The sequence below is a fragment of the Salvelinus fontinalis genome, chromosome 8 (assembly GCF_029448725.1).
Source record: "Salvelinus fontinalis isolate EN_2023a chromosome 8, ASM2944872v1, whole genome shotgun sequence".
NCBI lineage: Eukaryota > Metazoa > Chordata > Actinopteri > Salmoniformes > Salmonidae > Salvelinus > Salvelinus fontinalis.
This window is the reverse complement of record NC_074672.1, coordinates 1,611,483-1,628,213: the sequence shown is the minus strand read 5'-3', so window position 1 is coordinate 1,628,213 and position 16,731 is coordinate 1,611,483. Positions and strand designations below refer to the sequence as shown.

General features: G+C 44.8%; 1 protein-coding gene across 1 annotated transcript in view; it reads left to right on the top strand.

Annotated features, from left to right (window-relative positions):
* LOC129860354 (vesicular glutamate transporter 1-like) overlaps nucleotides 1-9,593 on the top strand; it is a 29,671-nt gene extending 20,078 nt beyond the window's left edge. The window contains exons 8-13 of the mRNA XM_055930680.1: nucleotides 2,822-2,971; nucleotides 3,686-3,818; nucleotides 5,320-5,430; nucleotides 5,751-5,878; nucleotides 6,311-6,380; nucleotides 6,759-9,593. Coding sequence (XP_055786655.1) covers nucleotides 2,822-2,971; nucleotides 3,686-3,818; nucleotides 5,320-5,430; nucleotides 5,751-5,878; nucleotides 6,311-6,380; nucleotides 6,759-7,048 — 882 coding nt within the window. The 3' untranslated portion in view covers nucleotides 7,049-9,593. The remainder of the gene's footprint in view (nucleotides 1-2,821; nucleotides 2,972-3,685; nucleotides 3,819-5,319; nucleotides 5,431-5,750; nucleotides 5,879-6,310; nucleotides 6,381-6,758) is intronic.
* The last annotated feature ends 7,138 nt before the right edge of the window (nucleotides 9,594-16,731 follow it).

The following is a 16,731-nucleotide window of genomic DNA, read 5'->3' as shown; positions in this document are numbered from 1 at the left end:
GGACTTTGGTCACGATTTTGGACTTGAGATTTAAGTCAGATCATTGGGTGAAATGGTCATTAGCTCCTGTTCAAAGTCATTAGACTCCGTTCTACTTTTGGACACCAATGTGGCTGCGGCGTCTGTAGAACTTTGATAACAATGACAGAGTGACAGAGGTGCAACCCATACTACTTTGCGGCACCATCTGGTGGTTGTGCTTCTATCTCTCTCTCAGTCTCTCAGTCTCTGTCTGTGTCTCTCAGTCTCTGTCTGTGTCTCTCAGTCTCTGTCTGTGTCTCTCAGTCTCTGTCTGTGTCTCTCTGTCTCTGTCTCTCAGTCTCTGTCTGTGTCTCTCAGTCTCTGTCTGTGTCTCTCAGTCTCTGTCTGTGTCTCTCAGTCTCTGTCTGTGTCTCTCAGTCTCTGTCTGTGTCTCTCAGTCTCTGTCTGTGTCTCTCAGTCTCTGTCTGTGTCTCTCAGTCTCTGTCTCTGTCTCTCAGTCTCTGTCTCTGTCTCTCAGTCTCTGTCTGTGTCTCGTGTCTCTCAGTCTCTGAGTCTCAGTCTCTGTCTCAGTCTGTGTCTCAGTCTGTGTGTCTCAGTCTGTGTCTCTCTCTGTCTTTGTCTCTCTATCTCTGTCTCTCTGCCTCTCTCTCTCTCTGTCTCTGTCTCTCTGCCTCTCTCTGTCTCTGTCTCTCTGCCTCTCTGTCTCTGTCTCTCTCTCTCTACCTCTCTCAGCTTGTCTGTTTGTTTTGTGTAGTATCTATGTAGGCTGAATTTGGAATTTACATGGCCAGATAATTCTTATATACACTGCTCAAAAAAATAAAGGGAACACTTAAACAACACAAAGTAACTCCAAGTCAATCACACTTCTGTGAAATCAAACTGTCCACTTAGGAAGCAACACTGATTGACAATAAATTTCACATGCTGTTGTGCAAATGGAATAGACAAAAGGTGGAAATTATAGGCAATTAGCAAGACACCCCCAATAAAGGAGTGGTTCTGCAGGTGGTGACCACAGACCACTTCTCAGTTCCTATGCTTCCTGGCTGATGTTTTGGTCACTTTTGAATGCTGGCGGTGCTCTCACTCTAGTGGTAGCATGAGACGGAGTCTACAACCCACACAAGTGGCTCAGGTAGTGCAGCTCATCCAGGATGGCACATCAATGCGAGCTGTGGCAAGAAGGTTTGCTGTGTCTGTCAGCGTAGTGTCCAGAGCATGGAGGCGCTACCAGGAGACAGACCAGTACATCAGGAGACGTGGAGGAGGCCGTAGGAGGGCAACAACCAAGCAGCAGGACCGTTACCTCCGCCTTTGTGCAAGGAGGAGCACTGCCAGAGCCCTGCAAAATGACCTCCAGCAGGCCACAAATGTGCATGTGTCTGCTCAAACGGTCAGAAACAGACTCCATGAGGGTGGTATGAGGGCCCGACGTCCACAGGTGGGGGTTGTGCTTACAGCCCAACACCGTGCAGGACGTTTGGCATTTGCCAGAGAACACAAAGATTGGAAAATTCGCCACTGGCGCCCTGTGCTCTTCACAGATGAAAGCAGGTTCACACTGAGCACATGAGCACATGTGACAGACGTGACAGAGTCTGGAGACGCCATGGAGAACGTTCTGCTGCCTGCAACATCCTCCAGCATGACCGGTTTGGCGGTGGGTCAGTCATGGTGTGGGGTGGCATTTCTTTGTGGGGCCGCACAGCCCGCCATGTGCTCGCCAGAGGTAGCCTGACTGCCATTAGGTACAGAGATGAGATCCTCAGACCCCTTGTGAGACCATATGCTGACACATGCACATTTGTGGCCTGCTGGAGGTCACTTTGCAGGGCTCTGGCAGTGCTCCTCCTTGCACAAAGGCGGAGGTAGCGGTCCTGCTGCTGGGTTGTTGCCCTCCTACGGCCTCATCCACGTCTCCTGATGTACTGGCCTGTCTCCTGGTAGCGCCTCCATGCTCTGGACACTACGCTGACAGACACAGCAAACCTTCTTGCCACAGCTCGCATTGATGTGCCATCCTGGATGAGCTGCACTACCTGAGCCACTTGTGTGGGTTGTAGACTCTGTCTCATGCTAACACTAGAGTGAGAGCACCGCCAGCATTCAAAAGTGACCAAAACATCAGCCAGGAAGCATAGGAACTGAGAAGTGGTCTGTGGTCACCACCTGCAGAATCACTCCTGTTTTGGGGGGTGTCTTGCTAATTGCCTATAATTTCCACCTTTTGTCTATTCCATTTGCACAACAGCATGTGAAATTTATTGTCAATCAGTGTTGCTTCCTAAGTGGACAATTTGATTTCACAGAAGTGTGATTGACTTGGAGTTACATTGTGTTGTTTAAGTGTTCCCTTTATTTTTTTGAGCAGTGTATATTTGTCATATTTCTTCTTTTGGGAAGAGAATAGGATGTTACTGTATGTTTACTATAGGTTAATGAGGCAATACAAATGTGATGTGACCAAAATGAAAAGGCATTTAGTTGACTAAAACGGACCACTGTTTTCGTAATTTTTACAGTAACTAGACTACAATAGTGACAAAAGTGTGACTAAAACATAATGATATTTTAGTCCAAATGACTAAGTCTCGACTAAATCAACATCAACAAAAGTGCCAAAATGAACACGGCTCTGGCCAAAAGCAGTGTCTTTCAGAGCACACAATACAATCATGATAACACGATCAACTCAGGTTTCAACATGGTGGTTGTTACAAAAGCTCTAATTCTGTGTCATTTTTAAAAAGGTCTATTCAAATCTATTGAGTAGGTTTTTGGTTTTATTTTACTGTGCACATTTGCCTGCAACCTAACACTGGATGTTTTCCTCTAGAAATGGAACACGCCTTGGAGAGCCTTCTTCACTTCGATGCCGGTCTACGCCATCATCGTGGCCAATTTCTGTAGAAGCTGGACCTTCTACTTGCTCCTCATCAGCCAACCTGCGTACTTTGAGGAAGTGTTTGGGTTTGAGATCAGCAAGGTGTCCAAGACAAGGAATATCCATGTAGAGCTGGCCTAGAGCCACACTCAGAAAAAAAGGGTTCCAAAACGGTTCTTCTGCTGTCCGCCATAGGAGAACCATTTTTGGTTCCAGGTAGAACCTTTTATGGTTCCAGGTAGATCCCTTTTGGGTTCCATGTAAAACCCTCTGTGGAAAGGGTTCTTCATGGAACACAAAAGGGTTCTACTTGGAGCCAAAAAGGGTTATTTAAAGGGTTCTCCTATGGGGACAGCCGAAGAACCCTTTTAGCTTCTAGATGGCACCTTTTTTGCTAAGAGTGTAGTGCTGTACTAGTATAGGTTTATCTGTCTTTGTGTGATCCCGTGGTTGTGTGATCCCGTGGTTGTGTGATCCCGTGGTTGTGTGATCCCGTGGTTGTGTGATCCCGTGGTTGTGTGATCCCGGGGTTGTGTGATCCCGGGGTTGTGTGATCCCGGGGTTGTGTGATCCCGTGGTTGTGTGATCCAGGGTTGTGTGATCCAGGGTTGTGTGATCCAGGGTTGTGTGATCCCGGGGTTGTGTGATCATGGGGTACACAAATTTTATTCTGATCTTTTCTTTTGAGGACTTCTAACAAGCAGAGTTATGCTACTCTAAATCTTGTCTTATTTGTCGTACATTACTCAAAAATATCTTCCCTCTCCTTTTTCCAAATCTCTGCTCACCTCTCCACCCCTCCACCCCTCATCCCAGGTGGGCTTGGTGTCGGCGCTCCCCCATCTAGTGATGACCATCATCGTGCCGATCGGGGGCCAGCTGGCTGACTACCTGCGCACAAACAAAATCATGAGCACCACCAATGTCAGGAAGATGATGAACTGTGGAGGTAAGCGAGGAGGGTGAAAAGAGGAGGAAGGAAAGAGGTGGACGAAATTAAAAATATATATATATTTGACCTTAACTAGGCAAGTCAGTTAAGAACAAATTCTTATTTAGAATGACGGCCTAGGAACAGCGGGTTAACTGCCTTGTTTAGGGGGAGAGCGGGAGCAGGCGGAAGGGCAAGAGGTGTCATTGATTTAGAGATTTGCTATCAAGTGTTTGTATCCATGAATCATAAAGGATTATTGGTTGATTTGTATCAAATCACATTTTTATGGACGCATACACATACGCACACAGACGTAATTGCAGGTGTAGAGAAATGCTTGTGTTCCTAGCTCCAACAGTGCAGTAATATCTAACATTACACAACAGTACACACAAATCGAAAAGTAAAATTATGGAATTAAGAAATATTAGGACAAGCAATGTCAGAGTCCGGAGTGTGTGTGTGTGTGTGTGTGTGTGTGTGTGTGTGTGTGTGTGTGTGTGTGTGTGTGTGTGTGTGTGTGTGTGTGTGTGTGTGTGTGTGTGTGTGTGTGTGTGTGTTTGTGTGTTTGTGTGTGTGTATTATGGGATGTATAGACATTATGGACAGAATGTGGATAGAATATGTAGTATATCTGTAGAATAAGCAGGATATAATAGTATATGTACAGCAATAGTTGAATAGGAAGCTATTGACTAGAATACAGTATTATACATACGAAACGAGTAAAACAGTACGTACACATTATTAAAGTGACCAGTTTTCCATGTCTATGTACATAGGGCAGCAGCTTCTAAGGTGCAGGGTTGAGTAACTGGGTGGTAGCCGGCTAGTGACAGTGACTAAGTTCAGGGCATGGTACTGGGTGGAGTCCGGCTAGTGATGGCTATTTAACAGTCTGATGGCCTTGAGATGGAAGCTGTTTTTCAGTCTCTCAGTCCCAACTTTGATGCACCTGTACTGAGCTATCAGTCAGCTTTGCCAGTTTTGTCATATATGACCTCTACTTTTACACGAGCAAAACTACAACTACAAGGAGAAATAGCAGGTAAAAAAAAAGTTGAACTAAAAGATTGACCGGGAAAATACAACACCTTGTTTTGTGGTAACCACGGAGTCCGTGAGAAAAGTATCACTGCATAAGGCAAATGATGACTCACCGTAACGCAGCATTGCTTGCCACTGTAGACTATTTTTGAACTGCAGAGAAATCGATAGAGGAGTGAGGGGAATGAGAAGCGTATATATACATTTTTATATCTCACCGTGTGAAGCTGCACCATGTAGAGCCACAGTTAGACACTTTCCTCATGACAATTTAACTAGAAGGAAACAAAGAAAATAACTTCGTAAAGAAAATTCTCTATCCCTCTCGAGTTTCACCACTATATTGTTGTGCTGTTTTATCCGCAACACAAATCAATCCCCATTCATTTACCTGTGCATTCAAAGGATGCTCATTTGACTCTTGACTTCCTCCGTATATGTTTATGGGTCTTTTATTTCCTTGTAATAGGTTTCGGAATGGAAGCCACACTACTGCTAGTGGTCGGGTTCTCGCATACGAAAGCTGTGGCCATCACCTTTCTGGTTTTGGCTGTGGGCTTCAGTGGGTTCGCTATTTCAGGTGAGACTTGAGTTGTCGTCTTTTATATCCCTCATACCTCTGCTCTTCTCTGCCCGAGACACGTTTTTGGCATTCTCGCACAACAGTCGAAAAAGTTGTTCGCTGCAGCACCTCACGGAAACGAATAAGCTCTGTCAGCAGAACAACTAACCCCGATCTGTCCGTAGAGAATTGCATAATCTCTCAAGCTCAGTTATTTCGGGGATCGTCCCTTTCTGGCATAGAGTTTGGCTACTAATATATCATATTCTTTGACAAATTGATCGTCTGTGTAGTTTACAACAACAACATGGTGACCTTTCTCTCCGTTTCCCCATTAGGCTTCAATGTGAACCACCTGGACATTGCTCCCCGCTATGCCAGTATCCTCATGGGCATCTCCAACGGTGTGGGCACTTTGTCTGGCATGGTGTGCCCGCTCATTGTTGGCGCCATGACCAAACATAAGGTACAAAATGACTCTGCCTCGACACAATACAATACACTGCCTACTGCATTCATTACTGACTACTACACATCCTACGAATCATTGTCTATCATAACACAGCAAGACACTCACGGAGGAGTAAGAGACAGTCAATATATTACTCAATATTCATCCTTTCAGACTTTTTCTTTCATCACTTGTTTTAATCGATTTTTCTCACCCCATTCGCTCTCTTTTTTACTCTCTCTCTCTCTCTCTCTCTCTCTCTCTCTCTCTCTCTCTCTCTCTCTCTCTCTCTCTCTCTCTCTCTCTCTCTCTCTCTCTCTCTCTCTCTCTCTCGCCCACCCACCCTGCCTCTCTCTCTCTCTCTCTCTCTCACACGGACACACACTCTCTCTTTCACTCGGTCTAACAATCACTCTCCTCTTTATCTTTCTCCCTCTCTCGCCGTAGACGCGGGAAGAGTGGCAGTACGTGTTTCTCATTGCTGCACTTGTTCATTACGGCGGTGTTATATTCTATGGTGTGTATTCCCCCCCCCCATCCCTCTCTTCGCACATCCTAATGAAGCTGTACAATGACGCTCAGTTTCACAACAATTGTTTGCCATTTTCTCTTGAATTGACCCGGAAGTAAATCAACGGGTTTCCATTTGTATCAAACTCATCTCATGCCAAAACAAGCTAGATCCTTCATTGAAAATCAAACATGTATTCTCATATCGCTATTCCCTTTTGCACTATTGCATTGCCTTTTGTAATAATATCCAGATATGATTCATTTTGGTCCTACATTCCATATGTTAATGCAACCCTTTAGTGTAGAGCTAAATCATCTAGATCCAAGTCAAGTAAGTACAGCTTTGGGCAGATTTTGTTTTTGTTTGTCTTTCGTATTCCAGGACTTTTTGCCTCCGGAGAAAAGCAGTGGTGGGCAGAGCCCGAGCAACTTAGCGATGACAAGTGTGGAATTCTGGATGAGGATGAGCTGGCCAACGAGACGGAGGAGTTGTACCGTACCAGCGGAGGAGGAGGCTACGGAGCAACGAGCCAAGCCCCGGATCCCAATGGAGGAGGAGGAGGAGGTGCAGGAACCTGGGTTTCAGACTGGGACAAGACTGAAGAGCTAGTACAACCACCAGGAACCAATAGTTACCTACATGGAGGAGAGAACGACAGGGAGCTAACATAGAGGGTGGGGTAGCAGACAGAAAGAGAACGTATAAGAGAGAAAAGTTTCCTTGTGGCACAGGATCTTGGAAAGGGGTGGATTGGGTAGATGGGATGAGGGCAAGGAGCGGAAGAGGGGGAAGAGGAGGAAGAAAAGCCAGCATGACCAGAGTATTATTTATGGGGAACTGAAAATTGTTGTACAAAAGTGGAAAGAGGATGAGCCATAGCTGTACTAAGCGTGTGTATGTGAGTGTGTTTTTGCATTTGTTGTACCGTGTGTGAGACATTCTCACTAAGAGTATTTTAGGGCACCAAAGCTTCTTTGTCGATACTGGTACACCTCTTATTGAAGAGGGATATTTTTAGGCCTAGTTTGGTGGCTTTCATTAACAGTGTGTTTATTATAACCCACCACATGGTTTGTCAGTTTGGTTCTATTCCATAATGAGGATGAGCCTGATTTTTGTCACCATGTTTGTCACACGACTACCTGTAGATCTACAACTCAATGCCATACACTATATCACAATCTGGTGGCTAACATCAACATGCTAATTCAATCCATGATCATGTTCACACTTTTAAGACACAGCATCTTACTTGTGCCAATAAGTAGTATTGGTTTGCTTCATCTGGAGAGATGCAGTCTAAAAATCCCAAAGTTATTGACTTACGGCATTGTGACTACCAGTTTATCTTTAGTCTGTTCAGTATTCCTTCCACAGTATCAGTTCCATGAGTACACTTTTCAATTCTAGCATGTCAACGAATTGTATACATTAGGCCTCTAACCTGTCTGCCTGGCTGAAAATGATTGTCTCTTGAGATGTTGCCTTGGAAATAATTACAAGGGATGTGGTTTTAGAAAAATTGTCCGAGGGATGAGAAAAATAGTTGCGCCAAAGATCATCTCAGAAACATCACCCAGTCCAAGTTCTGCAAACTATAGTGAAAGAAGTTTATTGACAGGTAATACTGGTATTTGACAGGTATACATTTCACATACATTTGTTAGACTCTTCTGTTTTACTTTTATATAAGACTGTATGTATGAAGGTGTTTAGGGAAAGGAACATGTGGAATCGCATAAAACGTAATAGTATTGTTCTGTAACAAGTCTGGATTCCGTATATACACTGTATTCTCCACCTCCAATAGACTCGTACTTATGCTATTCTAGCTTTGTATTGATTTACACTGTTTGTCTTGCCGGTCACGCTTGATATATTGTGATGTCAGAGCGCTCGTGCCGAAGAACCAGTTTGCAGGCACCAAGGAGCCTCCCCCAAAAAAACACACGCCAGCCTGTGCCCACCGTCACAGTGACTAAGCAATAACACACGGAGGGAGAGAGACTGTGGTGTCATGGTCCCAAAGAGCGCCCACCATGACCCTATCAATCACTCATCCAAACCAGTCAAATAGTGACTGCTTTGAAGGGCAAAATGGTGCATGAGGCTATATACCAGTCAATGGTTGACAGTACATTTCAAAGATGATATTGATGTAGACCCTGGCTCCCGCCAATGCAGGGCCGTGTTCATTAAGCAACAAAAGAAGAAGAACAGCTGACTGGAACAGGGAGGGACTACCTCGACTTATGAAATACACGACCCTGGCGTCCATACAGAGCAGAGGAGGGGAACCGGAGATCTCTCTCTCCTATGGAGGAATATCCCTCTCACCAACCCCTCCCTTTACTTATATAGTCTGCAACCCCTCCCTTATGTAGTCTGCACTGAAGTGTAACACTGGATATACTTAGAAACGTCGGTAGGCTATATTTTTTACGCACTTAGTCCAAAAAGCAATAACTAATGAATTATGTATGTCACTGAAAATGTTGAATTTCTGTACATAAATAATCACTTTACTGGTAAGCTTTTTGAGTTGTTTAGTTAGTCTTAGAGCCCGAAAGATAAAACTCATGTTTTCATTGCTAAAGCAGAGCGGTGTCTCACTTTCAGACAAAAACATGAAAGTATTTTGAGGTACACTTGATTTAACTTGACGTTTGCACTTTTGGGACAATGTCATTGGCTCTTCTGTACCAGGCAAACTAAATCAAGTGCAGCTTAAGTATTTAAACGTTTTTTTTTACCTACATATTTCGCCCAGGTCTGATCACTTTGACTGACGAGTTTGTTTCAGTCATTGGCGATAAACAATATTAGTCTTTCACAGTCCCGGAAAGGATGAATATTTACCGTCAGGGTTTTCACTGTGGTTGTGTTTTTGTTTCTTTTTTATAGACTGTCAGCTGCTTTCATTCTTTAACAGTTTTGTTTTGTTCTTTACTGTAAAATGTAAAATTGTGTATGTAAAAAAACATGTAAACGAGGAAATAATATTGTATAATAAAAGCTAGAGGACAATATTATTATCACTATTATCATTACTACTGCTATTATCAACATTATTACAAATTATTCAACATCATTTTGGAACATTACATTCTAGTTTCTCTATGAACCTGTTCAGGTGTCTATACTTGTGGATGGTATGTGAATTGTGAACAAACTGTGTAATACACAAAGCCTCCTGCTTGCCTGGTTCCCACTTTATCTGCCCACATCCTTCCCTTCTAACACACCATTCTTTCCTCTGCCTCTGGTTGGCCTGCTAATGGGCAAAGAACCCTTCTCTCCAGATACGAGGTGTCATATTTCTATGCCATATCCCTTTCCCATCTATTGATCACTGGGTTTCAGATATCACCCTAGAGAAAATGGGAGAGAGAAATAGAGATGTTGATGGGCTTTGTCACTGTCCAGGGAGCACGTGGAGGGTCTATGTCATCATGTCAGACAGAGATAGTGTTTTCTACACTGGTCATAAGGACTCTCTCTTTCTCTGCCCTCTCTTATCGTTAATAATCCTGCATCCATCTGCCTGAGAGAGAGCGAAAAGGAAGGGGGAAGGGAGAGACATTGGTAAGTGATATTTGATAATGGTATTATATTATGACACCTGATTTCTAGCTGTGCACTGTGCATTCTCTTGGCATTGTTCTGTGAGGGGGTGAAGGAGAGAGACAAGGAGGGAAGGAAAGAGGGAGGGAAACGGAGGAAAGAGAAGCTGTCGGGTTAGCTGAAGTCTTTCTGACACACTTGGCTGGGCTGAGGAGTTTCCTGGTGGGAACAGCAGGTTCAGGTAATTATAGTCAAGACGGATGAGTGTAGTGCAGGAGGATTCCACCCCTCCTCCTCTGCCTGCCCTGGGACTCCTCCCACAGCTTCCCTCTTCTCTGACCACTCAAAAGCTTTTCTTGGGTCAAAGATAATGGCTTCAATGTTGTAAAGACCAAGGTCCGTATTCACAAAGCGAGACGCTGCTCTAGGATCAGTTTTGCCTTAGATCGTTATGAATAAGATTACATGGACAGAGGAACTTAGATCAGCAATATTACTGTAGGAGCGCTATGTGAATACAGACCCAGAACAGTAACCAATTGTAGACAGTGTTAATTACCCATCCCTATGGTAAAATTAAACCCTGCTGCTCATTCTATTGTTCTCAGACCTCATTTTAATATAATTATTCCAGCACAGGGTGATCCCGCACCAGGGTACACCAAAGTGCAATGGTATAATAATATTGACTCAATCTGTGTCTGGTTGAGTGTGGGACCCAAACAACTGATTAAACTGAGTATTTTATTTTTATTTAACCTTTATTTAACTAGGCAAGTCAGTTAAGAGCAAATTCTTATTTACAATGACGGCCTACCCTGGCCAAACCCTCACGATGCTGGGCCAATTGTGTGTCGCTCTATGGGACTCCCAATCACGCCGGTTGTGATACAGCCTGGTATCGAACCAGGGTCTGTAATGATGCATCTAGCACTGAGATGCAGTGCCCGAGACTGCTGCGCCACTCGGGAGCCCTAGTTTCCATAAAACAATTTATTATGCAAATACTTTATTTCAGCAAACTAAATGATCATAATGATAATACCCATATTCCACTGCTGCCCACTATAACTAACATATATATTGTAGCGGTTTCAGGGGTTGTGTGGTGGATGGATGGTATGTGCCTGCAAGGTTTCTGTGTTTTCTGGCTGCCAGGACCACGGAGAGCAATGGGAAGTATTCCCCAGAGGCAGGACCATGGACAGCTCAGGGGAAAACTGCCAGACTACAGCAAAACAGCCACACCTGTCTCCAGTTGTAATTAGAGACTAAACAGCAGACAGGTGAAACCAATCAGGGTCTCTACTTAACCGCACCCTGGGTTTGCTTTCTTTGTCTTTCCTTTCTTTGTCTTTCCTTTGACCCCGGCAGGTGAACGAGGAGGAGGCTATTGGAGAGACTGAGCATACGGTGGCGGAGGTTTAACGGAATAAAGGAACTGAAGATTTCAACACGGAGGGAACCCCAAAGACCAAGAGTGGAGGCCCTTCCACTGGTGACGACGTATTTACTTTGAGTTTTGTATATCAGGAACACTGCCGGTACCTGATTAATTATTATTATTTTTAAACGTATTAACCCTTCATGTGGACTGGTGGTGTGTGTTTGTACGTGTAGACCCTGCCTTACCAAGATCACGGTGCCGAAACTGCCACATTGGTGGAGAACGCAGGCAAAGCATTGAGGATACACACACAGCCATCACTGTGGTGAAAATTGCTCAACAGACTATAGGTCTGCCACTCGGTCTCTGCAGAAAATGACGCCGGATGACAACGCTGAGGCTTTCCTAAAGACATTTGAGCGCACGACAGAACGAGACGCATGGCCACAGGGAAAATGGGCAAGAATACTTTCTCCATTTCTTTATGGGGATGCACAACAGGTGTGGTCTGATCTGGAAGCCAATGACTATGACACACTGAAGAAGAAAATATTAGCACGGTTGGGAGTCCCGGTCTTTTTGAGGGCACAGTGGTTCCACACGTGGACGTATCAACCCGAGAAGGCACCCAGGTCCCAGATGTTGGACCTGGTCCACCTGGTAAAAAAATGACTAGAGCCCGCAACCCTCAGTACTGGGGAGGTCCCTCAGAAGTTGACGCTCTTCTAGATTCCGGGAGCATGGTCGCACTCATGCCTTCACTATTAACCCAGTCGCAGAGGACTACCGCCCCAACCATGGACATCACCTGTGTGCACGGGGACACCAAAACTTACCCAACTGCAGATGTAGAGATTAATGTCATAAGGTGAATGCACCAATTTGTAAGTCGCTCTGGATAAGAGCGTCTGCGAAATGACTTAAATGTAAATGTAAATGTATTAACACCACCAGAGGGCGGTTCTGTGGTAACCTAGGGTTGGTTGAGAACCTACCATACCCAGTGCTACTGTGTCGCGACTGTCCATATTATCAAGAATTGTGGAATGGACTACAGGACAAAGGAGCTGGCTGTGCCAGTAATGGGGCATACTAGGGACCATTTACATTTAGGCATGAAAGGAAAATTAACAAGTTGGTACTTACCTGTCTGACTTCCGTAGCCGACACTCAAGTTTTCCTGGGAGAAGAAAGGGAAAGGAAATGACGAAGAGACAGGAAACCCAGTGGGGATAAATGGGACAGAAATGGTGGAACAGGAAGTGCAGGCCAAGGTGTTTAGAAATTGATGCCAATGACATTTTCCCTCCTGAGTTAACACAGTATAGGGGAAGGTTTGGTACTGCTCAGCTGGAAGACCCCACACTACAGAATGCCAGACAGAATGTCGAGGTAATCGATGGAGTACCTGTAAATCCTGCTCATGTCCTCACCTTTCCCCATTTTTCAATGAGAAGCAATCTCTTGTACCAGGTCACGAAGCCCCATGATGACACAGTGGCGCAGCTGTTAGTTCCTATCCCGTTTCGGTGTACAGTGCTGAACCTGGCCCATAGCCACTTGGTGGGAGGACATTTACAGAAAGGGAAAACACAAGAACGGGTGTTACAACGCTTCTTCTGGCCGGGGGTGTATGCGGATGTGGTAAGGTATTGTCAGGGGTGCCCTGACTGTCAGAACCTCACCCTCCCGGATTTACAAAATCATTTAATCCTGTTGCCAGTGATAGATACGCCATCCGATATAATTGCTATGGATTTAATTGGACCCTTACCACAGACTGCAAAAGGGTTTCAACATATACTGGTCATAGTGGATTATGCGACCAGGTATCCTGAGGCTATACCCCTGCATAGTGCCAACTCCAAAAGCATCGCCAGAGAGCTGCTACAGATCTTTTCCAGGGTAGGTTTACCCTGAGAGATCCTGACAAACCAAGGTACGGTGTTCATGTCCAAGGTGATGAAATATTTATGTAAATTGCCTCAAATCAAACAATTGCACGTCTGTATGTCACCCCCAGACCAACGGCCTCGTCGAAAGATTCAATAGAACCCTGAAATCCATGCTCAGACAGATCAAGGAGCGGGATGGGCGCAACTGGGACCAGCTGTTGCTGTTTTTGATGTTCGCCATAAGAGGTACCCCAGGCATCCACTGTTTTTCCCCCCATTTGAGCTATTGTTTTCCCACAGGCCCAGGGGATTATTAGATGTGCTGAAGGAGAACTGGGAACAACAGCCAGCCCCCCAAAACAGTCATAGAACACATTGAAAAAATGAGAAAACGCATAAATGTGGTAATGCCCATTGAAAGAACATTTACAGCAGGACCAAGAAGCCCAGAGTTGAGTGTATAACCTTAACACCCTGGCCGTCCTACAATCTAAGCTAGATGCCCTCAATCTCACACAAATTATCAGGGAACCTACCAGGTACAACCCTAGATCCGTAACCATGGGCACCCTCTTAGATATCATCCTGACCAACCTGCCCTCTAAATACACCTCTGCTGTGTTCAACCAGGATCTCAGTGATCACTGCCTCATTGCCTGCGTGCGTACTGTGTCCGCGGTCAAACAACCACCCCTCATCACTGTCAAATGCTCCCTAAAACACTTCTGCGAACAGGCCTTTCTAATCGACCTGGTACCCTGGAAGGATATTGACCTCATCCCATCAGTAGAGGATGCCTAGTTGCTCTTCAAAAGTGCTTTCCTCTCCATCTTAAATAAGCATGCCCCATTCAAAAAATGTAGACCTAAGAATAGATATAACCCTTGGTTCACCCCAGACTTGACTGTCCTTGACCAGCACAAAAACATCCTGTGGCATTCTGCATTAGTATCGAATAGCTCCCGCAATATGCAACTGTTCAGGGAAGTCAGGAACCAATATTACTCAGTCAGTTCGGAAAGGTCAGGCTAGCTTTTTCAAACAGAAATTTGCTTCCTGTAGCACTAATTCCAAAAAGTTTTGGGACACTGTAAAGTTCATGGAGAATAAGAGCACCTCCTCCCAGCTGCCCATTGCACTGAGTATAGGAAACACTATCACCACCGATAAATCTACGATAATCGATCATTTCAATAAATATTTTTCCACGGCTGGCCATGCTTTCCACCTGGCTACCCTTACCCCCAACATCTCAGGACCCCCTGCAGCAATTTGCCCAAACCCTCCCCGCTTCTCCTTCACCCAAATCCAGACAGCTGATGTTCTGAAAGAACTGCAAAATCTGGATCCCTACAAATCAGCTGGGCTAGACAATCTGGACCCTCTCGTTCTAAAATTATCCGCCGAAATTGTTGCAACCCCTATTACTAGCCTATTCAACCTCTCTTTCGTATCGTCTGAGGTCCTCAAAGATTGGAAAGCTGCCACGGCCATCCCCCTTCTTCAAAGGGGGAGACACTCTTGACCCAAACTGTTATAGACATATATCCATCCTGCCCTACCTTTCTAAAATCTTTGAAAGCCAAGTTAATAAACAGATCACCGACCATTTTGAATCCCACCGTACCTTCTCCACTATGCAATCTGGTTTCCGAGCTGGTCATGGGTGCACCTCAGCGACGCTCAAGGTCCTAAATGATATCATAACCGCCATCGATAAAAGACAGCACTGTGCAGCCGTCTTCATCGACCTGGCCAAGGCTTTTGACTCTACCAATCACTGCATTCTTATCGGCAGACTCAACAGCCTTGGCTTTTCAAATGACTGCCTCGCCTGGTTCACCAACTACATCTCTGATAGAGTTCAGTGTGTCAAATCGGAGGGCTTGTTGTCCAGACCTCTAGCAGTCTCTATGGGAGTGCACAGGTTTCAATTCTCGGGCCGACTCTTTTCTCTGATGTCGCTCTTGCTGCTGGTGATTCTCTGATCCACTTCTACACAGACGACACCATTCTGTATACATCTGGTCCTTCTTTGGACACTGTGCTAACAAACCTCCAAAAAAGCTTCAACGCCATACAACTCTCCTTCCGTGGCCTCCAACTGCTTTTAAATGCTAGTAAAACTAAGTGCATGCTCTTCAACCGATTGCTGCCCGCACCCTCCCGCCCGACTAGCATCACTACTCTGGACGGTTCTGACCTAGAATATGTGGACAACTACAAATACCTAGGTGTCTGGTTAGAATGTAAACTCTCCTTCCAGACTCACATTAAGCATCTCCAATCCTAAATGAAATCTATAAATCGGCTTCCTATTTCGCAACAAAGCCTCCTTCACTCATGCCACCAAACTTACCCTCGTAAAACTGACTATCCTACCGATCCTTGACTTCGGCGATGTCATTTACAAAATAGACCCCAAGACTACATCCAGTTTGCTGAGTAGAGTTTATCACAGTGCCATCCGTTTTATCACCAAAGCCCCATATACTACCCACCACTGCTACCTGTATGCTCTCGTTGGCTGGGCCTCACTACATATCCATCGCCAAACCCACTGGCTCCAGTTCATCTATAAGTCATTGCTAGGTAAAGGCACGCCTTATCTCAGTTCACTGGTCACCATAGCAACACCCACCCGTAGCACGCGTTCCAGCAGGTATATTGCACAACAGTCAACATTTCCATTGGCCGCCTTTCCTTCCAGTTCTCTGCTGCCAATGACTGGGACGAATTGCAAAAATCTCTGAAGCTGGAGTCTTATATCTCCCTCTCTAACTTTAAGCATCAGCTGTCTGAGCAGTTTACTGATCACTGTACCTGTACACAGCCAATCTGTAAATAGCACACCCGACTACCTCATCCCCATATTATTACTTACTCTCTTGCTCTTTTGCACCCCAGTATCTCTACTTGCACATCATCATCTGCACGTCTATCACTCCAGTATTATTTAATGCTATATTGTAATTATTTTCGCCTCTATGGCCTATTTATTGCCTACCTCCCTACTCTTCTACATTTGCACACACAGTACATAGATTTTTTTTATTTTGTGTTATTGACTGTACGTTTGTTTATGTGTAACTCTGTGTTGTTTTTGTCGCATTGCTTATCTTGGCCAGGTCGCAGTTGTAAATGAGAACTTGTTCTCAAATGGCCTACCTGGTTAAAATAAAGTGAGATATATATATATATATATTTTTAAATAAATACAGAAAATAGCCCTATTTGGTAAAAAAACAAGTCCATATTATGGCAAGAACAGCTCAAATAAGCAAAGAGAAATGACAATCCATCATTACTTTCAGACATGAATGTCAGTCAATGCGAAAAATGTCAAAAAAGTTTCTTCAAGTGCAGTCGCAAAAACCATCAAGCTCTATGATGAAACTGGCTCTCATGAGGACCGCCACAGGAAAGGAAGACCCAGAGTTACCACTTCTGCAGAGGATAAGTTCATTAGAGTTACCAGCCTCAGAAATTGCAGCCCAAATCAATGCTT